The sequence below is a fragment of the Pavona decussata genome, unplaced genomic scaffold, assembly GCF_977016875.1.
Source record: "Pavona decussata unplaced genomic scaffold, jaPavDecu1.1 SCAFFOLD_105, whole genome shotgun sequence".
Taxonomy (NCBI): domain Eukaryota; kingdom Metazoa; phylum Cnidaria; class Anthozoa; order Scleractinia; family Agariciidae; genus Pavona; species Pavona decussata.
The window spans coordinates 2,283,783-2,310,000 of record NW_028145519.1 but is presented as its reverse complement, the minus strand read 5'-3'; the positions used below and the strand labels follow the sequence as shown (position 1 = coordinate 2,310,000).

At 38.7% G+C, this 26,218-nt stretch overlaps 3 protein-coding genes across 3 annotated transcripts in view; 1 reads left to right on the top strand and 2 right to left on the bottom strand.

Moving 5' to 3' along the window:
• LOC146471380 (uncharacterized) overlaps positions 1-620 on the bottom strand; it is a 3,072-nt gene extending 2,452 nt beyond the window's left edge. Inside the window, exon 1 of the mRNA XM_085121003.1 lies at positions 1-620. This exon is cut by the window's left edge and continues 219 nt beyond it. Within this exon, the coding sequence (XP_084977129.1) occupies positions 1-210 (210 nt within the window). The 5' untranslated portion in view covers positions 211-620.
• Positions 1-3,664, bottom strand: part of LOC146471379 (max-like protein X) — a 17,895-nt gene extending 14,231 nt beyond the window's left edge. Inside the window, exon 1 of the mRNA XM_085121009.1 lies at positions 3,567-3,664. Coding sequence (XP_084977135.1) covers positions 3,567-3,614 — 48 coding nt within the window. The 5' untranslated portion in view covers positions 3,615-3,664. The remainder of the gene's footprint in view (positions 1-3,566) is intronic.
• Positions 3,665-3,713: 49 nt separating this feature from the next.
• LOC146471378 (LIM and SH3 domain protein 1-like) lies at positions 3,714-25,747 on the top strand. The gene is made up of 6 exons (XM_085121010.1): positions 3,714-3,904; positions 4,014-4,108; positions 7,743-7,827; positions 15,975-16,143; positions 23,721-23,854; positions 25,289-25,747. The coding sequence occupies exons 1-6, from the start codon at positions 3,836-3,838 to the stop codon at positions 25,457-25,459; spliced, it is 723 nt and encodes a 240-aa protein (XP_084977136.1). The 5' UTR covers positions 3,714-3,835; the 3' UTR covers positions 25,460-25,747.
• The last annotated feature ends 471 nt before the right edge of the window (positions 25,748-26,218 follow it).

Genomic DNA, 26,218 nt, shown 5'->3' with positions numbered 1-26,218 from the left:
CTTCAGGTCGGTATTGTATTCAATGTACTTGATATCAAAATATGCCAATCTCCTGCTTAAAGTTCCTAAGCTCCAAGCATACTGGGCATAATCTCGGGACACAAAGTCTAAAATTTCCCTTCTAGACAAATTCTGAAGTATGTATCGCTTTAAATCTTGTTTTAATTCAGCGTCCTCTTGCCAATCTGGGTTTCTTATGCGACTGGCCATATTAAACTCGTTGGTAATGTAGACTACGTCCGAACTGGAGCGTTATCAGACCAACACAAGTAATTTAACTAAACGCAGCGATTCGCGCTCTTTTTGCGCGGGAAACAGCTATCCGCTGGCCTACAACGTCGGGTACTTCATGTACCGGGTCCTATCCGCTGCCCGGAAACGTCGCGGGCTACGAGAACACTGGGCCAGTCGAACAAAACTTAAATTGAGTTTTGAAACGCTATGAGAACGATGGGCCAGTGTGTGGACCACTGTTCTCATAGTTATTTCACAAGGATATCCTTTCTTTATTTTGATTTTTGGGGTTGAGATTTTACTGTTGTTTTCAATGTCCATTTGAAATAATATTTTCTATTTGCATTCAATGTACATGTATGTTTTTCCCATTTATTTTTATCACATTTTTTTTAATTCATAAATTTTTTAGTTTGTTTTCAAGCTGGTTTTTTTTTTATCTATTTATTTTTAAAACAATAAGAAATTATATTTTGTTTTTATTTAATTTTGACATTATTTCTAAAATTTACGGTTTGTTATAACATTTTGACTGTTTTTCCTTATGAGAACAGTGGGCCACCATACACCTCATTAGGTGGCGAGCCAGTCGAGCAACAGGACCCCATGGCGTCAACAACAATAGCACAGAATTTCGCGGAAAAAGTATCGCGTTGCAGACACGTTTTAGACTCCGCTGTTGTGATCGAGCGAGATGGGGAAAGTGGCGAAAGGAAAACGTAAAAATCAACCAGGAAAACGGGGAAAAACCAAGGCTAACAAAACCAGAAGCGCGTCAGCGGAGAGTTTGCCAAACTGTGCACTACTCGGAGGAGTGCACTGATAACAGAGATGAAATTTATTGGGTTGGTTGTTCGTTTTGATAGCGTGTAATGTAATTTACGCTTCAAGCTAAAGCGATTATTCATTTCGTATCAAAGGAAATGTATAATGAAAGAAAATCGCATTTTTACTGTTATTTAGGTACGATGGTGATTTCTTCGTAAGAAATATTCAAGATAGCGTGGAGCGGAGCAAAAAGCGAGAGAAAGGGCCACGCAGAACGCGCTATCTCCAGTATTACACGTGGGCTGATACGCTTCTGTTGAGTTCTATTTCATCGGTCTAATTCTTGCTGATTTTATTCCAATTTTATCTCGCTGCAGAAGAAAGAAATCGGCCCAGAGGATGTAGAATATGATATTTGATATTTTCACAGGACGCTTGCAAAGTTACGGCTGCAGGACTTTTGCACGGCAATCGACCTTTGTGTACTTGATCCAATAACAGTGGATTAAATTGAAGGCCGCTGCTCCAGTTCTTCATGATCACCTTCGACAGAACCTTCAAAGTCGACTAGAGTTTCTTGGTCGAACCAAGAGCCTTTGTTGCTCTCTGCAAGATCACGTTTTCGATCTTCGCTGAAACCTATCTTTCCCTTTTTCTTAGGCCCTGGCATCTTCCGGGATTTTATCCACAGGCTCTTTTCGTTTTTTGATGACTTTTCCATGTGGGAAGCGCCAGCAAAGAATAGAAAATTCGAAGTGAGAAATTTTCTGCAGGCGAGATGTAAACAAAATATGCTTGCCTATTTCTGAAATAAGAGCTCCCGGATGAAGCGTTTGCCGCGAAGATTCCTCTGGGGCGTCTCGCACTAAGAAGATTATGACACCTTTTTTATTTATTTACTTTTAGATGGAAATACGTTTTCCAAAATATCTCGCGCGCTTTTTAATATTTTTCAATTTTTTTTTCAGTTAATGTTAGATAAAATCCCCAAATTCTATTTGGTCGAAAAAAATGTTTTTTCCCTTTTTTACCCTATCGAACCCAGGAAGTACCCTTAAAACACAAGCAGCAGTGTTTTAATGGGATTTAAAACCACGAGTCACAGCCAAGTGATTTTAGACCCAATAAAACACGTGCTGCAAGCTTTTTGAACAGCTTCAAAAACATTCCTGGAAAAACGTGTGTCAAGAGAGTTCATAACAATGATGCTTTTGTGAACGTTGGAAATTAGCATACAAGAAAAACATTAAACAACGCATACTTATAAGGAGGAGGTTTTATCAGGTTTTAAAACCACTGCACGTGATGTTTTATCGACCATTTGATAGGTCAATGGGCTTAAGAATTATTAACGAGTTTTTAATGAGTTTTTGAAGCATACACAAAAACTGGTACTAACAGTAACCCGCCAGTAGACCTTCAGAAACACCACCCAAAATGCTAGGAGAACTATATGGTAGACTAGAAATGACATAACCAGAACACCATTTAAGAGGGTTTATTAAAACTTTTAGCTTACGTCACGTTAGAGAAAAGGAACTGTTGTCTGCGCTGCCTATGGCCTAGGTAAATGCAAGATTAGGTATTCAGTCATCTTGTCACTAGGAAGACTCATTACCAGCTACCTCACCACCAACTGTCATTTCACCACCAACCTAGCATCACCTCCCAACCACAACCATCTGTGTTTCTAAGAAAAACTATGGTGTGTTCTTGATCATCAAAAATCACAATCGCAGTACCTCAAACACAAGGTGATTTTCGCCTAGAGGCAACAAAGGGATGGTTTATAATACCTTCATAAACATTTCCTTCACCTAAACCTTGTACACTAGGTGATTTTCACCTAGAGGTGCCAAAGAGATGGTTTATGATATCTCCATAACCATTTTCTTCACTTCATAAAAAATGTAAGTGTTGTTGATCAAACACTGTGCTTACACACCACTTTCAAAAGACAATTTCATGTTCACCAATGTTTAAACTAATATTAGTGATGTTTACAGTATTAGTTGTATAGTGTTTAGTAGGTGGCAAGTGACTTCTGTTGGGGGTGAGCTTGTCTTCTTGATGGCGTGGTCATTGGTGACAAGATCTTCTGGTGCAAGATGATGACAATTCCAATGTTACCTAGCTACATGTAGGCCATTTGAGCAGTACAGCAGCTGAACCTCAGACTGATTGTTTAAAATTGAGCCACCAAGGAGCCAACCAAAGCCAAATTTAAAATCAGGGTAATGCTTAACCCACTCACTTTCAGCAAATAAATTTAATCTGTCACTAAAATCCTAAAGTGTGACCGGACGAAAAGACATTACTATCGCCTTTAAATTGCGTTTGAGTTGGGAAAGAAAGACGAAGGAAAGCTGCAGAAATCTCTATACAAAGTGATTGTGTGTATCACATGACAAATATTATTCTTGGTTTTCACCAAGTTACGTAATCAATACAGCTTAGTTAATATATATACAGCATATTGCAAATTAAAAATAGATTACCCTATGTAGGATTTAAAGAAAAAGGAACTTTTGGATGGTTCCGTAGGTAGAATAACGAATTTGTACCTGGCTTCCGGAGCCCCAATCTTCTCCTTCGTCCGCCATCTTGAACATCCACGACACTATCCCGGATGTTATCACATCGCATATCCCGTATGTTATGGTTCGCAGAGGCTTGTGGGTGGTTGAAGCTCCTCCCAGAATAACTAACATTTCCAGATTTGGTAATAAAGCGGTGTGTACGCTGATAGCTATTTGGAGCTGAGAGGTTGTTGGGTTTTACGGTGATCATAGCGTAGTTTCGGTTATCGATCGTGAGGAACTGTGCTTCCAGGATGAATCCGCCGTGTGCTCGCTGTACAAAAACCGTCTATCCGATGGAGAAGCTCAATTGCCTCGACAAGGTGAGTCATTTTAGGAAACGCATGTACCCTCGGTGAACGGTTGGGGATTCCTGCATTGTTGTACATGTACATGCTCACTTTATGCTGTTCTCCTCTCATATTTTCCTAGTACTGGCATAAAGGATGTTTTACCTGCGAGTGCTGCAACATGAAATTAACAATGAAGAACTACAAAGGATACAACAAGCTGCCCTATTGCACAGCGTAAGTGAGCCCGTAAATTATGTACAGTTTTGTTGTTCTCCGAAGTTGTTCCATAACCGCACAATGTTTTCGTCTAAATTTCGTTGTGGATGCATTTAAGATTTGCATAAAAATTAGCGTTAAGACTCCCGGTGTCTATGAAAACTAATCTTTCATGGTTATTCTGGTTTAATTGTGTAACCCATCGAAGCTGAGAGCTAGAAAAATATCTGTTCGCGTCAATTCATTTCCGCGCGCGAATACATGATCCCGTTAATTCTAGACAACATGTAGGCATCTTACACATCAGTGCCTCATCGATTGAAGCGAAACAGCTGTGGAATTTGGTTGCAGTGATTTGAATTTCTTCCTCTAGCTAATTGATATGGTTTCGCTTAGGATTTCCCAGCCCGCAAGTAAACTTGCTAACCACAGCTGAATCGATATGTTCGTACGCACGATCGTGAAAATTGAACGTTCGGGGGGTTTGCACGTAGGAATTGTTCAGTTCGATATTTTAATGTCCATCGAGTTGGCGTTCGAAGAATTTTGCTTTTATTTTGTACAGCTGAAACCAATCAAACCGAGAATTTCAGTCGTATATAAAGCCTGCACTTTATAAGTCTAATATTGTACTGTACGTTCCAGGACGAGTTCTAAAACACACGATTTGCACTCAAGCGCGTCACACCCTCAAATTAACGTTTACATTTAATAGTTCATTCGCAAAGGTTAAAGGTGAGTTAAAAGGTAGATCGTTTGGCAAATACCAGCACATTTTTAAGCTTAATGTTTTTATTTGCTGTTACGTTTTGTAAGTTTTGTTTCAGAGTAGATTAAAATTGCGTGAGTTTGACAAATTTGCCGTTGAAGTTTGCATAAGCTTAAGAAGGTGAAGACGAGTAAGTGGTGTTGTTTACATTCGGGAAATAACGAAGTGTCTGGTCGGTTTTAATTGTAGTAAATAAATCTGTAAGCGTGGCATCGCTCACTGACTGAATGAATGAATAAATAATGTCGCAACTGTTATTTAATTTATATTATGCATTCACAATTTCCTTTCCGTTTAATGCGTCCGTTCAGCTGCGAATTTCACGGTGTGATGAACTATCGATCTTTGAAGGGAAAGTATCACGCAAATTTGCTGTCATTTCAACAGTCTGTCAGCAGAAACAAAGAAATAATTGTCAAGTTTGTTATAATTTTCACCCCAGTGCAATGAAACTGTCGATTAGTGCCTCTGACCAGAGACAGTGAAGGCCCTTATGGATTGAAACTTGAAAAATGTTAGGCTAATGTTTTACTAGTTCTATACCAGGCCACGAGTTGTTTCTTTCAATAAATGAGCTGATTTTTTTTCCTCTCGCCATTCTAGAATTATTTGGCAGCTGATTGAAGGTCTTATTTCATCATTTTTAACAAAAAATACCAAAAACCCCATGATACTTCCCCTTTAACACAATTGGAAACTTTCTAAGAGGAAAGAATTTTGTAATGAGTCTTTTTAAATGGCAACTTAATTAGTAGAGTGGTACATTAAGAATAATTATTTTAAATGTAATGTCAATTGAGCCTCTGCAATAAAGAGAATATAATTTTGGAAATTTAACCTCTTTATTTCCTCTCTGACTGGAAGGAAGGGAATTGTCATTCAGTGGGAAGTCCTGTGCCCGCCAGAATTCCTAAATCTAACTCTAAATCTAAATTTTTTTCATTATCTTTTAGGCTATTGAGTCTTCATTATTATAATTTTTTTACAGCGTTATAGATCATGTGATATCCCAGTGGATTTTACCATTTTTTATTTATGTAGATGTTGATGTTTAAAATGTTGAATAGGTTTGCAGGAGCATACTTTTGAAATAACTAATAAGGGGGCATTGCCATGACGAGAAGGAAGGGAGTGCTCTTTGCAGCGCATAAGCTGTGTTGACATGGTAACACTGTTTATTTTAGGTAGTACATATAAGCTGTCTTGACATCAGGGCTCGAAATAACGGCCGGTCAACGGACAATGTCCGGACTGATTTGGGAGTTGACCGGTCAACCTTTCGTCTTGCCGGTCATGTTGACCGGTCACATTTGATCGTTTTAAAAATGAAATAAACAAAAATTTCCATGCTGTTCAGTTGTTTCAGTTGTAGCAAGTCGCTGTGTATTGTTATTTGCGGAACTTTGATCTGAAATCCTGGGTGAAATGCAACAAGAACCGTTGTTTACAATCGGGGCATTGAAAACAGACATCGGGGTTCACGCACTTCCGGTCACAAAGTTAAAAATAATTTATTTTCTAATTCACTTTTATCAGTTAATTTTCAAGTTTTGCATTTCTCTCTGCATATAAAGTAATTCCTCAGCCCAGAATAAATATAATCAAAGTACAAAAGCAAAGGAACTATACTTTATAAAACCAATAGTTATTCCAATCTTCGCAAGTTTATCTGTGTGTTTATCTTTGGCGTGCATAATATAAACATAAAAGGTTATACTATGATAAACATCCGTGAACCTGAATCAATGTACAAACATTTTATCGTTTGCCAGATATTATTGGCCTATAGAGATACCACAAAATGAAAAACATTCAAACAAAAACTGGTTGTGATTGTCATGGAACGTGTTACAGAAAAATATATCTAAAGATTTGCGAGTTAAGTAAAAGCCGGATGTGCATACAGTACGTCACGTCACGTCACGGGAACCCGCGCAGCAGGTATGTGATCATATGTTGATAATCGCCAACTTCTTCGATTCTATCCTGTGCATTGTAATGTTCCCGAGTGATGTAATCAAAGTCTTCTTGTGTGAAGCAATGCCCTCGAATATCTAAAAGTACTTTACTGTTAGTGTACTTCAACAGCTCAACAACACAATGTACGGAAAGAGCTTCTCGGTTTTGTGCCACACACAAAAGCTTGAGATGTTTGTGTTGCTTAGAGGGAGATATTTTATAACTTTCCTGAGAAATTTCTTGGCAGTTGTCAATAAATAACATTTCCAGACTTTCAAATTTTACCATATTTCTTGAACACTTGATGTGTCTCCCGGTTCCAGCACATCCAAGTTAAAATGCCTGGTTACTAAGCTTTTCTCGATGAATCTCTTGTAATGAGGAGTATAAACATGGATTACTGGCAGAGTTTTAGGATCAAGATCTCACACCGTGATATGTACACCAGAAATCATTATATTTGGAGGCATTTACTGTGCATTTACTTATTTACAAATTTAATGTATACGATAACGATATTTAACGTGTTGCGGGCTAGTCTTACAGACAGTGTACAGTACGTATACACATACACTGTAAACTTTATTTTCATTTTGCTGCTGTAATTTACTTTTGTTGTTGACAATGAGTGCTTTAAAGTGGTTAAAACTTTTTTGGAAATATATAACGCCAGTTTTGGTTCATGGGCCCCTGTTTTAAGAGTTATTTATTTTATATAATTTGACCGGCCAGAAACGGTACGTGACCGAGCTAAAATGAATTGGGCCGGTCATTGTGTCCGGAGACTCTCCGGAAATTATTTCGAGCCCTGGACATGGTAACACTGTTTAGTTTAGGGAACGCATAAGCTGTGTTGACATGGTAACCCTGTTTATTTTAGGCAGTGCAGAAGCTGTGTTGACATGGTAACACTGTTTATTTTAGGCATTACCCAACCACAAAATTTACAGCAGTGGCTGATACTCCGGAAAACAAGCGGCTGTCAGAAAACACAAAGAAGCAAAGTAATGTAAGTGGTTTTTGTCTAAATAAGAGTAATTACATAAGTGGTCAGGGTTCGTGCTACTCCTTGAAGTTCTTGAAAAGCCCTGGAATTTAATTTTAGATTTCAAGGGCGCTTGAAAAGCCCTTGAAAAGAAGAATTTTTGCTGAAAGTGCTTGAAAATAATAAAAACTCCTTGAAGTTTTGTTGGGATGGGAAAGAATGTAGGATTGTATGATTGAGTGCAGATTTCAAAATCAGGGACAGATTATTGATTAATAAAAACATTTCAAAACATAGTGAAAGACAAAGTGATCTTGCTTTGAATACTCCTTGAAAACTCAGTTTTTAATGCTTGAATACTCCTTGAATTTTATGTCCAAACACCTGCACGGACTATGGTTATATTAGAGGCAGAATCCCCTTAAAGGGGCATGGTCATGTGCAGAGCACCCTGCTGCGCAAAAGTTTAGTCTAAATTTTTTCAAAGCTGTCTCAAAGATCAACCTGGGGTCTATATCATTCTTCGTCTTCTACATCCTTGTAAATTATCTTCAGTAACGGTTGGCTTACTGCCTCTGTTGATTTTTTGGCAACAATTTACTCTGTGCAAGCGTTTTAATAGACAATTTGGTGGATGTTACAATCCCCAGGGTTGAAAGTAGGATTGGGAAGATATGCACATGTGATGCAATGTGAATGTCGACGGATTTGGCTTGATTATACTTTTTCACTTTTCTCCTTTGACTTCAGGAGCAGTGGGATCATTTATAGAAAATTGGGGCAGCGCGCTTTAAAATTTTATTTTGTAACCCAGCATATGTTTGGTTGAAATGTCACATGTTTGATCAACCAAGAAGAGACTCAGATCAGCTTTGTGCAAGCTTTCTTTGAGGATTTGGATCAGACATGAGACATGAGATCTTTGAACATTTTCAATTTTCGGCATTTTTTCTTCTTAAAGTGTATTGTGTGGTTCCAGAAAATATCCATACCCCCCCCCCCCCCCCCCCACGGAAGACCTTTGGAAATTCCGAGGGGGAGGGGGGGGTTAAAGGGCAGTAATTTCCGAAGGGTAGGGGGGTTTCGTGGGGAACTAGTTTTCCAAAGGATCACGAACCATGTACAAAACATTGAAAGCAACGTACGATCGATCTGAAGCACAAAAACATATTTACGTACGTTGTTTTGAAACAAAAGCAGCGAAAATGATGAATCATTCTGGAAAAAATCATTTTGGTAGAAGTGTTGTCCGGTAAGCGAAAGTAACGGCGGCGTGACAGGTATTTTTCTTTGAAGTTCGACTTCGTGGCGCGATCAGTCAGCCTCATATCATGCCGAGCATGGCTGTGATTTCACAATCGTTTGAAAATCGAGGTTTGAAATAAATAAGAGCCCTCTTTACTCGTATTGTAGCATCAAATGAGTGAGATTAAAAGGTTCCTGAACAAAGCGACTTTTTTGATGAGCATGGCCTTTCGCATAATTTCCACAGGTTAGTTTGCGGTTGAAATCTATTTCTGACATTGCGAAATTAATGTACAACGGGCGTGCAGCGCTTATTTATTTATTTCCCACGGAAAATTATTTTTCCGTGGCCACAAAATGCGTCATTTCTTCAATGCAATCTTTCACAAAAAAGATTTCTGGAAGAAAGAGAAAAGATTCTGCAGAGATATTTCCATCCAGTGAATATTGATGTACATTGCAGTCGAAATTTGATCCGCCACTGAATCAAATGCACAACTTTTTCGATGTATGCAAATTTTGTTCAAGATTGAATCCCATGGGACGTGAAACAGCGACGTTTATTTGATAAAAACTTGACATAAAACGTTAAAAACACAAACTTTTTTTCTTTCTCAAATTCATTTCATTCACGAACTCAGTTCAGAGATAACTATTTGTATTAAGTGCCGAGACGTGAATCCAATTGCCACAGACTAATTAATTTTGAAGTTTTGAAGGGAGAACCGTTTGAAACTGTTCTCAAAGGCGGCTTTTAATTCTTGTGCATGCAGCCAGTTTTCGACTGGGTTTTCAAAGTTCTTCAAATTCTACTTGATAAATAAAACACCCAGCATCGTATATTCAATGTGCAACTTGTATTCCCCTTGTGAAATACATCTAGGAATTCCTAGGAATTCCTAGGACTATCCTAGGAATACCTAGGAATTTTTTCTTAGGAATTCTTAGGAATTCTTAAGAATTCCTAGGAATCAAAGGTGTGAATTTTCACGGTAAATTCGGACTTGGAATTCCTAGGAATTCCTAGGAATTCCTAGTTTAATCAGTTTTTGTTATGAATTCCCAGAAATTCCCAGTTTATATAAAATAGTACTTGGAATTCCTAGGAATTCCTAGGAATTCCAAGAGTGTAGTAACCAATAAGCATCCAACAATTATTCTGGCTTACCCAAACATTCTCAGAAATTCCTAGGAATTTTAAAGAATTTCTGGGAATTTTTGGTAATGTACTAGGAATACTTTGGAATGACTGGTTTTCTTATCTCAGGACCTGACATCACAGTGATGGTCTTAAAGTGATGTTCTAAAAGCATCATTGGTTAAGTTTTAAATTCAGTATTTATCTTAGCTTGAAACCACTGGGCTTTCAAAAGTGCAAAAAAATTTTATTTACAAATTTTAACTATAAAATACTACCGCATATTCATTTTTTTGTCATGGAGAGAATGTATGAAAAATTAAAACCATGCAATTTGAATATAAAAGACAATTAACAGGATATGTAAAAACTTAAGCACAGAAAAAAGTCATCATTACAGAATAAATCATTTTTTGAGATAACAATAGAATTATTACAGACAACATAAAATTAATCAAAAGCAATAACAATCAAGTACAATATTATTGTCACAATGAAACTGAAACAGCAACATCAGTATTAAAATAAAATGGTTTCTAGTCAGTTCTTAGCTGCTTGTCAATTTGGCATATTGCTGGCGTAACTTCCTCTGCTGTCCGCGAATTAAGTTATCAACTGGCAGCCTCTCCATTTTGTACCGTTCCTCCATGGCAACTGAAAGAATGAAAAAGATTTCATGAGGGGGAGGGGACACTGTGATATGGAAAGGCAAAGACCTTTTTTAAATAATTGTGGACATGTTGATCACATTAAAAATATTATGGGAACATTACTATAGAACTTACGGTAGATCAAATCCAGCTTTTGCTTATGGAGGCCCACATTTTCACTGCCAGTGACAGTTGTTCGCCCTTTGAGGGATGACTGCCTTACTTCATCGGGAGTGAATTGGTGGTACAGTAGTGTTTTCAATACTATGCTCGGCACATCGTAAAATTCGTCACTATAAATTAGCCTGTTAGCCCGGGCCTGTTAGTTCCGAAGATACATGGTGTGTAAAGCTTCACATGTGTTCGGAAACGAGATGTTTACAAATGTTGTGTTTTCAACATTCTTTCTTGGTGGTTGTTTACAGACTGACATTAACTAGTTAAACATGGTATCTGTTTTCATTGTGCAATTTAATCCGGAATTTGAGCCACTAAATTAAATATTCAAATTACAAAAGCGCGCAACTTGCAAAAGTGGCAGCAGACGAACCGCTTTAAATAACTTCTTTTATGTTGATTCTCTCTATATTTATGCCAAAAAGAAGGAGTTTCTTTCAGAGGATGCGGTTAACGTCTCTACAGATGAGGAGGATGAGACGAAATGTTGTCCAACGGCAAAACAACATTCATCGCCGTAAGTGCAAGGCCGTGTGGGCTTATCCAGCAAGACCACAGCTTTGGTTCTGAGGTATCGTTGAAGTCATCTGTCGTTTTTCTGTTTCCCAAAGTGAACCACGAGGCGAACTGAAACACGAACTAGCGTCTAGTAAATAATATTGCCAAATTACTTGACAGGCGGCTGTCACTACGTGCAATGTGATTGGCTGCAGTATTTACCAGTATAATTCTGCGTTATTTTCCGGTCTTAAAGGCGAGATAATCTCTTGTTTTCTCTCGTGAAAACAGCTTGCATTTTTAACTCGCTAAACAAAAGACAAACTGTTTTCACTGTATTTCCGGACTTTTCAGGCTTTATCTAGCTAAAATTGTCCTAGTGAAAACACAACCAAAGTCAATTAAAATGAAAATGGTTGCATGAAAATTATTTTAACAAGAGAACGCAGACTATTACCGGCTGTTGTTTCTCCCCCGCGAAAACGAATTTGTTTTACTCTCAAAAGACTTTTTATTTTCAAAACAGGATTAGATTTATTCTAGGTTTTCTATTCAATCAGTTTTCAGATAAGAGATGATCCATTTCAGAGATTAGCTAAGCGGTGCATGTCGCGTTTATCTTAATTACTGTAATTTCATTCGAATGTTTTTGATAGTAGCTGTACGTAGTAGTTATTCAGCTGATCGCAACGAGTCGTTCATAATTATGTAGCGGTTTAGCCATTCAACTGTAATTTTCCAAAGCCGTTCCGCCGTTTAACTTTGGCCTTAATATCCGTTGAAAACTTCAGCCGTTCAACCGTTCGAAATTGTCCTTTAGCCGTTTAGCCTTTCGACTTCAACCGCTCGAAATCTTTCTGAAGCCGTTCGACCTCAACCGTTCGAAATTTCCCTTTAGCCGTTCAAACGTTCGACTTTAACCGTTCGTAATTTTTCTGAAGCCGTTCAGCCGTTCGACTTCAACCGTTCGAAATTTTTCTGAAGCCATTCAGCCGTTTACGGCATCCGTTTTAAACGGCTTCTCTATCCTTTTGTCATCAGTTCACATACCGTGCATTCGACCGTTCGAACGGATACCATAAGGAACGTTTTCGCGTAAGAGGTCACATTTAATAATGTAAGAACTACTGGTTATTTGGGTATGGCATAAGCTGTACTTACCAAAAACTTTCAAAATCGTCGCTTTGTAAATAGCCAATCTTCCTTTGGTCCTGACTGACCGATCGATACGTCCACGATGATGCCTTCTGTCAATTCGACATCGCCAACAACTTGCCTCTCATTATTACCACGCTCACAGTATTCTCGTTCTCCCATTGAACAACAATACAAAACCATATTGTGGAAGCCACAAAGGACGAAGATAAAAACCACACGCAAGAGTGACTGACCGAAACGATTCAAAACGGCGCCAAAATAAACGTTCTTTGTTTCGATATAAGCGCGAGATAGTCACGTGAAAATGCAGCATTTTCATTGGCTCAGCTAAAAGAATCCGCTGAAATAACTCTTGCTGGCGCTCGCTGTTATAATGATGCATTTTCAAGCGAGCGAACCTGCAGCTAAGTTTGTTGTATTATGACCATAATTTTGCGATGAATCCAAGTTCTGTCGGAAACACATTTTATGAAGAGATTAATCAAGAGAATGGAACCAAGTTTAAATGCTTAATTTGTCATCGAACATTGTCAAGAAAGCAAAGGGTCGAAGATCACCTTCGTTCACTTCACGGCATAGGTGAGAAAATGTCCCGGGAAATCCACGTTTTTAGTGGTTTGTAGATGTTTGAAGCTCAGCCGATAACTTAAACATATTTCTTGTCTCTTCGTTATGTGACAGAAGGATGCCGCAAAAGAATGTACAAGAAATACCTCGATCAGATCCTTCTGTTCCAGTGTCAAAATCAACCAAATATGACCACATGAATTAGACGCTCTACATGTACAGTGCGGGGTACAGTGCCAACCAACTTCAACTCGGTTATATCAGTCCTTCAGCGGAGCCTGATATGTTTCCTCAGAAAATAGCACAGAGTGAACAAATGTCGACAACTACTGAGTCTGGAAGCACTTTAGTGCTTGAGACTGAGAGGCGAATGTAGATGAATCAGCTAACTTCGAAACTTGTTCGGAGATTGTTGACAGTGAACACATTGTTCACGAAGCGTTAATTATCGACTCAGACAGCGACGGAGATGGTAATTTTTCTTCCGATGACGGCTCTGATTCAGTAAGTTCTGAATTTTTATCAGAGTCTGAAGACTCTGATATCGATGTCCTTAAGAGTCACTTGACTCACCTGAAGAAACACACAATGATAGTTCCCAAAGAACACCATTCACAGCTCAAGGGGAAGCATGTATTGCTATTCTTTCATTATTACAAGACACTGTATCACTACAAAAGCGGCAAAAGATGTCATTGATTTATTGAAAGTACTTTGTCCAGAGAATGACACATTGCTATCTATTTAAGTTATGGAAACGATGACATTCCCTGACCAGCCATTTCCACTTTTTTTCTCGAATTCCTAGGAATTCCCAATAATTCCACTTAGTATTTTAGCCATTCCTAGATATTCTTAAAGTTTCCAAGTTTGTGAGTTGATTCCAATTTGCATGTCTTGGAACTGTTAGTAATTCCTAGGAATTCCCAATAATTCTCAGTATCATTTTAAACCATTCCAAGAAATTCCCAAAAAGTCCAAGCTTGTGAAGTTATCCTAATTTGCATCTTTTGGAATTAGTAGGAATTCCTAAGAATTCCTAGGAATTCCTAGGAATTCCAAGTTTTCTGGGAATTTGTTTCGCAAGGGTCATAGTGGTTTCTTCACGGTAAATTAGCAAATGTTTTTCTGCAGAGATCATTACGAAAATGGAATTTGCAAGGCCGTCGTAATTTTAGGTGAAAAAGAAAAGTTGTAACGTGATAGAGATAATTTCTTAAGCGCTCAAGAAAGTTTTAAATGTAAACTACGCAACAACAAAGAATACAGCCGTGTTTTTTTGACGAAAAAAAAATCGATCATTTTAGAGTTCTATCCAATTTTTTCCGGATATAGTTTAAGCAAAAGGATAAACAAGTAAAATAGCGCAGTGTTGTAAATTTTAAAATAGCTGAACTAGAGACGTCGACGTCGCTTTAATAATAAAAAAATTGATCGTAATAGTGTGAGTAGTCAATTTTCCTAGTCTAAATGGATTTTGAACTTCTGAGGGGTTCACGGAGGAGGGTTTTAAAAACCAGGAAATTCCGGAGGGGTGGGGGGGTCATCATAAACCCTCTGGAACGGAAATTCCGAGGGGGTGGGGGGGTTAGAATAAAAATGTCTTCCGTGGGAGGGGTATGGATATTTTCTGGAACCACACATTTAGTCGTTTGTTGAGCATTAGGAATTTTCTGTGGGATCAGTCACGCTGATCGTGTTCACCAGTACTTTACTTTTCCTAAAAATATCTTGCTGGAATATGACAATTGGGTGATACAAATTTTATTTTAATGTCTTCAGTGACAAAATAAACTTTAAAAAAATATAACAAAATTTCATTTTGCCACCATTTTTACAACAACTCTGATAGTGAGCCTCATGCGGCGATTGCACTTGCTTCATTCGAAAGAAAGCAATAAAATTTTGACAGGTAAAAGTACACAGGAGAAAAGTTTCCCCTTTTAATTTATCCAGGTCGATCTTCCTGTTTGAGACGCCGGCTGTGCTATGATCATAGTCACAATGCATTAGTCCTTGTTCAAGTCTTAGTACAACCAGATAAAGAAACATGGTGAATATTTCTTGTGGGTATGTTCGACGTACTTTTTCATTTTGCCTGGATGTACAATTTTTAAAAGAAGTCACTGATTTAATACACGCTGTTAGAACACTTACCAAATTTTTTTAATAATATTTTTTTTGTACTGTACTTATCATGCAGCTTCCTATGCAGATGTTCTTTGACATGTCATGTCACATGGGGAGAAATGCATGACATGATGAGCCATTAAGAACCTTTGTGGGACACTACTTATTATGGTGACAAAACTGTAACGGACCTTAAGCAGAGATGACGACGGCAATGAAAATGGGGCTGAAAAATTACATTCGCGTTTTCTGAAAAAGTTTTTGATGGTTTCTACTTATTTAGTTTGGGTAATTTGGCCAAACAATCCAGGAGCTTACGTTGTTGGGGCAGCTTTAAAGTTGAGAAAGAGAAAGGAAAATTAATCATCATGGGTTCACGTTCTCTATAAAACCTTACATTTAGTCATTTCGGGTTGTTATTTTGCAGAGCTAGGACGGCTAAGAAATATACCAAAGTGTATAACGCACCTGCAGAGTCAGTGTTTTGCTAATTAAGACTATTGTTTTCTGACGTTCTCGCTGGCGTCGGCGTCGTCATTGCTTAAGGTCCCTATAAACATCTTGAAGTGCTGTTTTTATGTTAATATACCGCTCTAATCAATATACAGGTTCAATACCACAAGGACTTTGAAGCAGCAAGAGGGCATTACACAGCTGTCACAGATGATCCAGAGACTAAGAGAGCTCAGAGAAGTAGTGAGATAGCTAGTCAAGTGGCTTATACCCAACACTCTTCAGGACAGAGCCGTCTTGGCATCCAGCAGCGAACAGCAGAAGGCAAGTGGTGATCTTCCTCTTTGATATCTTTACACCCCTGGGAGATACTTTAGTCACATTAATTCATTGTACAATACAAAAAACATGAGAAACTTCTTCATGACACCATTCCGTCCAACAAAATTGGTGCGATCCTCAAACACAGCTTTGATAGGGATAGAAATTTGAAAGATATTTCTTTGATAGAAGTGTTTTTAAAACATCAAAGATTAAAAACTACAAAATGTAATTGATCAACACATGAACTGTTATGGTGTTATATCTCCAAACTGTAGCTTCTTTTGAAGCTTTTAAGGTGAAGACTGACCTGAAATGTCAGTCTGCAAATACAACAATTAATTAATTAATTAATTAATTAATAATTCCAAAAATCATAACTGAGGGGAACCATATTAGTCCAGTCATCTTGTGGTTTGAAGTCAAACTAATTGCAACAGAATTTCTGTCACCGCCAAAAGATAGATAGTGGTCAACTTACTAACATACTAAAAGTTCCGCAAAATTCGCGCGGTGGAACATGCTAAGATTAAGCATTATAATATTTCGAGCATGTACCACAGGCTACCCACGTCGCGGAAAGATATTTTTTTATTAAGTTAACTTTAATTACAAGAAAGGCTAAAATATTGTTAGTAGCTAACGTAAATGTGTTTTTTCTATTACTTGCATAGCACGTTTGGTGAATTTGATAAAGACTGTGCAACATTTCAAGCATCTAGAGATGTATAGCATAACAGGCACAGGGTGTGGTGCATAATTCAACAGGTCAAGAAAAGAAACAATCCCATAATATATATAATTTTCGTGGCTTATCCTCTACATAATTATCTAGTTAAACTGATCAAACTAGATTTTTGGGGGATTCCGATGGGAATGGGGTTGGGGGGGGGGGGGGGCTAATCTACCTGTTTGTCGCATATTCAGGAGGAATATTGATGTGATTTTCATTCATCGTTAACGCTGAGGTCTGGTGAGGCGAAATTCGTGCAAATCTGTCTTCTACAAGTACCAAGTGCAGCCAAGCAATCCAGTCTATGTTTTCTGCACCTAATAATCTCTAACAAAGACGCGTGAGCTGCTGGTAGGTGAGTTCTTACGGGTAGGAAACTTCCATCTACTAGTTTCCAACCCCAGTCTTGTGGCCGGAACGCAACACCTCTCCACTGCTGTACCTGATGGTAACCGCTGAGGCTGTGGTTGATCGCGGCTGCAGAAGTCGGAGGGAGACATTCGGGATGTACAAACGAAGTCCCTGTTTAGTGTTGTGATCTTCTGGAAGAATCTAGAATATCGTAACGAATCCAGACTTCAGACTGGCGTTGTATAGTAAAACAGGGGCTTTCTCTCCAACTGCAATAATATCACTCTTTGTGTCATCTTCATTATTAAAAACCTTATCTTGCTTCTGAAATTCTGCATCCCTCATAATCTTCTTAAGAGCCAAACCTTTGGCAATCCCATGTATTCCTGACGTTGTATCACACATCCTAGAACTGCGTGAACAAAAATAATATTTGCGCAAGTTGCTGGTCCCAGTCTCTTTCGTCTGTCTCTAAATCTTTCGCGTCGTTGACCTTTGCTTTGGCTGAGGAATGAAAAACAGATCACGAGCGCTTGTATCAGCATGATGACAAAGCAAAACTAGAAGGTCTGTGTCATCTCCTAGAAGGACTGTTGTGATTGGCGGACTGAACGGCCATTTGGACTATCATCAGGTCTGCGTCTCCTAGGGCGTGGATGATACTACATCCCGAAAGTTGCAGTTTCTCCCCAAGTAGTTTTATGAGCCGTTGCTTGTTGGTGGTATTACTTAGAAACATGTCCTTCTTCAGGTTCAAAACCATGTCGCTATCAAAGTTCACTGATGGACCAGAGACACCGGATCTTCTTTGATGCTCGCAGTCTTTTGTGGAAGGCCCCTCTTCATATCATCAAATACTACCGTAGCCTGGCTGTACCTTTGGGTCACATGTTGTACATAGAGCGAGAGAATTTCCGTGGAGGTAAGGCCCCGTGGCAAGGGAATGCGATGGAGGAGAGCGTCGCCATCAAGAACATAGTGAACCTTTCCTGTAGACTTGCTTGTTTGCTCATTCTTTGTTCGAGTCCAGATAGCGTCAGCCAGGAGGGGCTTATTAGCCTTACGTGATAGGAGCGAGGAATCAAATAATGCTGGTGGATAAAACTGCACATCTCAACCTTGAAGAACTATTGGGGATTGTCATACTGTCCTCCAGTTGTTACAAAACTCAATCTCTGAAACAGCAACTGTGGATCCACCTGGATGTTGCCTTCATTTAACCTCACAGCCGTCTTGCATGTAAGGGTAACTACTTGGTCTTTCTTACGAAATGAGTCGTCATGCGCATTTTTGCCAACCATAGAACTTGACACCTTGTCTCCTACTTCCTTGCACTTATCGACATTAACTTCCTCATCAGCAAGGACACCTGTTGCAATACAGCGGAGCAGAGCGCATGATCCTGGGAAAATAGATCTCTCTGGGAAAGAAAGGTAATCAACTAGATGAAGGGTGTCATTATAATCGCGCAGCTATCTTGCTTCTGTGGCGTCCCTATGCTGTTAACTAGTTGGATACCTGTAAAAGTGAGAATATCAGTCTGATTTGTACTGATTATGGTAACGTAAATACAAATATAATACTATAAACAAGGTGAATACCTAACACCAGTAAGGGTCGTTGCCCTTTGCACAAGCAGGTATTGACATTGATCAAACAAGCGCCTGCGTCTCTGACAATCCTTTACCTCGCGTTAACCACCGCTCGTCTTAACGCTGCACGTTAGAACTTGTTCAATCATCAAATCCGTGGAAAACCCCGCCCAAAAGCAATCCCTTCTCCGTGCGCAATGAAGTCCATCCTGAACGTTCTTGTAAATGTTTGGGCGTGTTTTGAAGCTGATTCATCATTTGTAGGTAGATATAGGCCGATTTAGCATAAAGTCAGTAGCAGCGGCAAAATAAGGAAGCATGTCATAAGCCGATTGGAGGTGCAGACTCCAATTTCCGTGCATTCGGCCTTTATGAATCTGTGCAGTATTCTATCATCTCCATATATGCAGTCCACACAACAGCAGTCCGTTGATTCTTCATTGAACTTTGCACGTGTTTAAGTTTTTCTGACATTCTTGGGACCACTTTTGTAGAACAAACTTCCTCTTCTGTGAATTTGCCTTCTTCAAGTCGTCTTAGCATGGTTCTCGCCACCTTATATCGTCTTCAACACTTTCGTTTCTGGATTCCGCTTGGACGTCATCAAGGTGTATCTGTGAAGGAATGTGTGGTTCCAGAAAATATCCATACCCCTCCCACGGAAGACATTTTTATTTTAACCCCCCCACCCCCTGGGAATTTCCGTTCCAGAGGGTTTATGATGACCCTCCTACCCCTCCGGAATTTCCTGGTTTTTAAAACCCTCTTCCATGAACCCCTCAGAAGTTCGAAATCCATTTAGATTAAGAAAATTGACTACTCACACTATTACAATCAATTTTTTTATTATTGAAGTGACGTCGACATCTCTAGTTCAGCTATTTACAACACTGCGCTATTTTACTTGTTCAACCTTTTGGTTAAACTATATCTGGAAAAAATTGGATAGAACTCTAAAATGGTCGATTTTTTTCGTCAAAAAAAACACGGTTGTATTCTTTGTTGTTGCGTAGTTTACGTTTATAACTTTCTCGAGCGCTTAAGAAATTATCTCTATCACCTTACAACTTTTCTTTTTCACCTAAAATTATGACGGCCTTGCAAATTCCATTTTTGTAATGACCTCTGCAGAAAAACATTTGCTAATTTACCGTGAAGAAACCACTTAATGAATATAAGTTGCACATTGAATATACGATGCTGGGTGTTTTATTTATCAAGTAGAATTTGAAGAACTTTGAAAACCCAGTCGAAAACTGGCTGCATGCACAAGAATTAAAAGCCGCCTTTGAGAACAGTTTCAAAAGGTTCTCCCTTCAAAACTTCAAAATTAATTAGTCCGTGGCAATTGGATTCACATCTCGGCACTTAATACAAATAGTTATCTCTGAACTGAGTTCGTGAATGAAATGAATTTGAGAAAGAAAAAAAAGTTTGTGTTTTTAACGTTTTATGTCAAGTTTTTATCAAATAAGCGTCGCTGTTTCACGTCCCATGGGATTCAATCTTGAACAAAATTTGCATACATCGAAAAAGTTGTGCATTTGATTCAGTGGCGGATCAAATTTCGACTGCAATGTACATCAATATTCACTGGATGGAAATATCTCTATAATCTTTTTTGTGAAAGATTGCATCGAAGAATTACACGTTTTGTGGCCGCGGAAAAATAATTTTCCGTGGGAAATAAATAAATAAGCGCTGCACGCGCGTTGTACATTTCGCCGTGTCAGAAATAGATTTCAACCGCAAACTAACCTGTGGAAATTATGCGAAAGGCCATGCTCATCAAAAAAGTTGCTTTGTTCAGAAACCTTTTAATCTCACTCATTTGATGCTACAATACGAGTAAAGAGGGCTTTTATTTATTTCAAACCTCAATTTTCAAACGATTGTGAAAAACACAGCCATGCTCGGCATGATATGAGGCTGACTGATCGCGCCGCGAAGTCGAACTTCAAAGAAAAATACCTGTCACGCCGCCGTTACTTTCGCTTACTGGACAACACTTCTACCAAAATGATTTTTTCCAGAATGATTCATCGTTTTCGCTGCTTTTGTTTTAAAACAACGTCGGTAAATATGTTTTTGTGCTTCAGATCGATCATATGTTGCTTTCAATGTTTTGTACATGGTTCGTGATCCTTTGGAAAACTAGTTCCCCATGAAACCCCCCTACCCCTCGGAAATTACTGCCCTTTAACCCCCCCTCCCCCTCGGAATTTCCAATGGTCTTCCGTGGGGGGGTATGGATATTTTCTGGAACCACACAATGTCGTTTTGCGGGACACTGCTGGCGATTTGACTAGTTGGCTCCCGAGATTTACTAGCAGTCTCTGTGGGGTCAGTACAAGACGCCAGGGCGGTACATGCAGTCTCTGTGGGATCCGCATGAGAGGCAAGCGGCGATAGTTGTTCTTTCGTTCTGATCTATATTACGGCTTCCTGTTTTTTTGGACCTGGTGAAATCAAGACGGCATTTCTAATGTACGCATTAGCCAGTTTTCACCTGGATTGTGCACTGGTCGAGTGTCTGGCTTATACTATTAACTAATGTTTCTTCAACCTTTTTCTGTCAGTGACCGTGAGATCTCCATTGTCTATGGACTTGCTGCAAAAGCAGCAATCCATGATGCATTGTAGTTGCGTCATCTTCGTAGAACAAATCCCCTTGGAAGAAATCATATTAATATTTCAATAACTAAAGCCGCCGTTACACGTTGAAACTTTTAGCTGAAACTTGTGTGCAACGGCGCTGCGAAACAAGTTTCAGCAGGCGTTGCACCGTGTGACATGGTCGGTTTCGTGAAACTTTTTCGAACTTCCGTTGCGAGACAAGTTTCACGAAAAGTAGAACCGCTTTCTACTTCTGCAACGGCTCGCAACGGTCGCAGTGGTGAAAAAACAAGAGTTTCACCGTGTAACACCCCTTCGTGAAACTGGTCTCGTTCGCCGTTGCACACAAGTTTCAGCTAAAAGTTTCAACGTGTAACGGTGGCTTAATTCTGTTTATGAATTATTAAGCGTTAGTGTATTTACCTGCGATACGATTTGAAGACAAAGGCTGAAAGTAGTGAAAGAGATCGAATTGCCAAACTGTTGGCACTTGTTGTTTCTTGTTTTGAATATGTTGAAAGAGGTGAAATGTCCACAATGACATGTCCTTCGCCTTAATTTATTTGTCGCAGTCTTTTATCCATTAATAAGATATTTTTTATAGCAGTTTAGAACGACTATTTGTAGTTCTTTCTTAGACAATAATTTTTTTTTGAACAAGACTTTGTTGAATAGCTTTAATCTCTCTTCAGTTTGTCGAGCAAGTCTTCTTACCTCGCCGAATCGGGCGCCTTTGAGAGAAAAAAAGGCTTCAAAACTTTAACCGTAATTTTGCCCTCTATCTCATAGACATGTAATCGCATGATTCCTCATAAAATTATGGATTACTATCACTTGTGTTTTCAAAAGTTGCAAAAATTACCCCAGTCGCTTCTGAAAACATGCGTGATATTAATCGTTACAGATTTTACTCGGCCACATGCCATTACATATACAAATAACCTAAATATACATGATAAAAATACAATGTACAACATAAATCAGACTTACCGTTTCTCACAGCACAACCCTGCTATAAAAAGAAAAGATAGATATTGCAGAGAAACCAGAAATGTCCAGCAATAAAAGGAAAAGTGTGTGAGTACAGAACTTACAGACAATGCAACGAAACCAGAATTAAATGCGTCCATGTTATACTGTTGGAGTCTGGAACCACTCAAATCGTATGTTTTAATCTAATTATTTTATTTTCATTTGTTAATAACATTTTTGACACATTATAAACATTTATTCTAGTTCAAGATGGCTTAGAACCGCTTAAACAACTTTATTTTGTGTGTTTCAATTAATTATTACTTTTCCCGACGTGGGTACCCTGTGGTACGTGCTCCAAATATTACAATGCTTAATCTAAGCATGTTCCACCACTCGAATTTTGGGGAACTTTTAATATGTTGGCAAGTTGACCACTATCTATCATTTGGCAGTGACAGAAATTCTGTTGCAATTAGTTTGACTTCGACCATAAAAATTTCATTAGATGACTGGACTATATCATAGATACCAAGGGATGCCAGTTTTTTCTTTAAATGCAAAAATTTCCAAGACTAGTTTGCTAATAAAATTTCACTGCAATTGGCCAGATATTCACCAAGTGGGTAGCCAGGAGAATTTGTTTAAAAATCAGGACCTTTGATCTTTGGTGATCATTTCCTACATTCTCCTGACCCATATGTTTAATCATGCAGTGATATTGTAAGGAGAAGTAAGATGCTGATGGCTGTGTTAGGGCTGAAACAGTTGAGTGAAATTCAAGCCCAGAATAACTGGCAAGGAATGATAACTGGTCTCATGCCAAAATAGGGCTCATCAGAAAATATCCGGTAAGGAGCAATTAAAATTCTAAGGCAAAAAATGCTGAAAAACCTTCAATTGGTGACCTTGGTTTTGTTGAAAAATGGCAGCCATTTACCCCAGTTGGCACTTGGATTGAAGGGCATTTTCAGCAAGAAGAGCGAGCATTTATTGAGTAAAAATTCATAAAAGGCTATTTCCCCCTTCCTCCCCTCCCTTTCCACTGTTTTTATCAGGGTGACAGGTGGCTGTCTTCTTTACTGCATGGGGGCTCATGGCTGGGTTGCCAGGATTTGCCAGCCAAGGGAGCGGTCTTCATCTGGGAACTGGCTACCAATCATGGAAGCACCTGGATGCCTGAGGCACCCAACCTCCACTTAGCAATGCGATTGTTAATTCCATTTAGACTTTGAACACAAACCACAATGCATTTATCTAATAAAACCTTTTCAGAGTGGTAATTCCTTGTGTTGGCCCTGCGTTGTATTTTGTAGATGTGAAAGTAATCCAGTATACTCAACAGCGTCGCTTGTCTCAAGATCATCCGATGGCACAATCGCAACCACGGCAAGTTCCTTATGAACCAGAACCAGAACCAGTGCGCAGTGCTCCCGTTTCAAGTGCACCGGTTAGTAGAGATTGTGCAATTTCAGAAAAAAAATCCATACCCACCCCATAAAAGGTCATTGGAAATTCCTGGGTGGAAGTGGGGGGGGGGGGGGGTGGTAATGCAAAACAAATAACCTTCATTGGAGAGTATGGATATTTTCTTAAACAGCACATAATGAATCAGGGTTGCCACAGTCAGGAAAAAGTCAGGCAGGGGACGTTCTAAAGTCTAACCCTAAAGTCAGTGAAAAGTCAGGTTGAATTTTATTTTTGGTGCCACTAGGTTTGCAAAAGAGTTTCCTTGTTGGCAGAGTAAAAGTTGTTTGAAGAATTATCTGTACAGGAGTTGATTTCTTTGGGTTCAATTGGCTGGCTTTATTGTCTATGGATTTATATTTGGTGTTCAGTGAAAGTAACTTGTGGTAGTGAAAAGTCAGTGAATATTTCAATTATTATTATTATTCTGGTTAGTGGCAACGTCACCTGCCATCAGTGAGGGACATAATTTTTCTTCACTTTCATCTTTTGAAACCCTCTTTTTTTTTTTGACAATTTTGCAAATTGGCCAGGTATTTGATGTGATTGTTGTTATGGCTGTTGTTGTTTCAAAATTTAAGGGCTGAGAGCATAACCCCGCCTGTCTCACTCAAAATTGTATATACTTTTCATTTGGCCTTCAATTTAGTCAGAGAGTGCTCATCACCCTGGTTCACGCTTAGTTTTTAAGGAAACGGAGACCAAATTTCTGCTTTATATTGAATCAGCAAAAGAAAAGGAAAGAAAAAGCTGAAAAACAGACACTTTGGCCTGGAAAAAACAGAACAATATTCTTTTATTAAATTGAAGGGAAAATCAACATAAGACAGTTACACTCTCAGCCCTTGAATTCTAATTTAAGGTTTGAGAAAATGTTCAAGTTGTAAGAAATACATTGGAAGGTTTCTGTCCTGCCTCTTTGGGTGATCTCAGAACTCACAGAAGTATTTATCATCGTCATCGTCATCATCAGTATCATTTATTTGCCATAATGTTAATATTAATATCAATATTAATATTAATATTAATAAAAAATTGTATTACAAGAGTCTAAGTAACGATTAAGATATGGCAAGGGGTATTTTACTGTGCTAGGTGGTTTAACTGAATAGAAATGCTCTAAATAGCACAAAAATTCTGCATGAAACTTTGTTTTATCTGCTTTGCAAATTTCTCCATTTCCTTGTTGGCAAATCTACCATTCAGTCAAGCTACGTTCAGTGGTTTCCTATTTTGCAACAAAATGACAATTTCACTCAATTTTCAAAAGTAACTTTTAGAGTCTGTAGATCAGTCCCAAAGGGTTAAAAGCGGTTAAGTACAGTCTACGTAGTGGCTTTCAGGGAAATGATCAGGCAAATTGGTAGCCTTAAGAATGAATTTTATTAAAAAGCTTGTTTTCATTGTTTTCCTCTAGCAATACCGTGCATTGTATGATTACAATGCTGCCGATGATGATGAGGTGAGCTTCATGGAAGGCGACCTGATCACGGAGGCAACAATAATCGATGATGGCTGGATGGAAGGAAGAGTAGAAAGAACTGGCCAGTATGGAATGTTGCCGTCAAACTACGTGGAGAGAACATAACTTGGGAGTGGCATCAGTTTGTTATTGATTATAAAAGCTGGCTGCGTTAACTAGGAATGTTATATGAAATTACCATTGCAAGGGTGCTGTTTTTCCATCCCAAGAACAATTTATTAAGTGGTTGTGCTTCTCAACTTAGGGTGTGTTTGATTGATAATAGGTCACTTCTGTTTTGAGGTCAGGATTTAGCCAGAAATTTCATGGTACAATCAAGAAGCCATGTTAACTTATGAACTGTATTAAAAGCCAGTTGGTGATTTTTCATGTTGGCAGGACACTCAGATACTCTTACAGTTGTATGATCAAATTCTGTCTGCTGTCTTCCCTGGGTCCCAAAGGAGGGGTCAAATGGGAGCAAGATTCCCAAGGGTCAAACCTCACCCACCCTTCCCTTCTGTCTTAAAGAGGCAGTGTCACCTTTATTGAGTAGCCAGAAAAACATATTTGAATTGATGGAATCGTCAAAATAGTGGTTCAGTTTTGTTAACAATAATCCAGCTAGTGCACAGAAACTAGTATTAGTTATGTTTGGCTGTGCACGTGGATGGCAAGGATGAAAATGGATTACAACAATTTTTTCAAGTTCTTCCAGTGTATTGTGGAGAAGTCGCTAAAAACTGTTTTTAGCTTGTTCTTCCCTGGCTAATTATCTTAATATTTTCTTCCGACCTTCAAACAGCAGTATCATGTTAGGAAAAAAGTTCTTTGTCAAATATTTGAGCTGTTTTGACCAAAATACAGCAAAATCGCCGCGACAGT

Bases quoted from the DNA above. Each gene is read 5' to 3' on its own strand.
- LOC146471378 (XM_085121010.1), top strand. From the start codon at position 3,836: ATGAATCCGCCGTGTGCTCGCTGTACAAAAACCGTCTATCCGATGGAG. The intron at 3,905-4,013 runs GTGAGTCATTTT...ATATTTTCCTAG, and splicing joins AGCTCAATTGCCTCGACAAG to TACTGGCATAAAGGATGTTT. The intron at 7,828-15,974 runs GTAAGTGGTTTT...ATCAATATACAG, and splicing joins ACACAAAGAAGCAAAGTAAT to GTTCAATACCACAAGGACTT.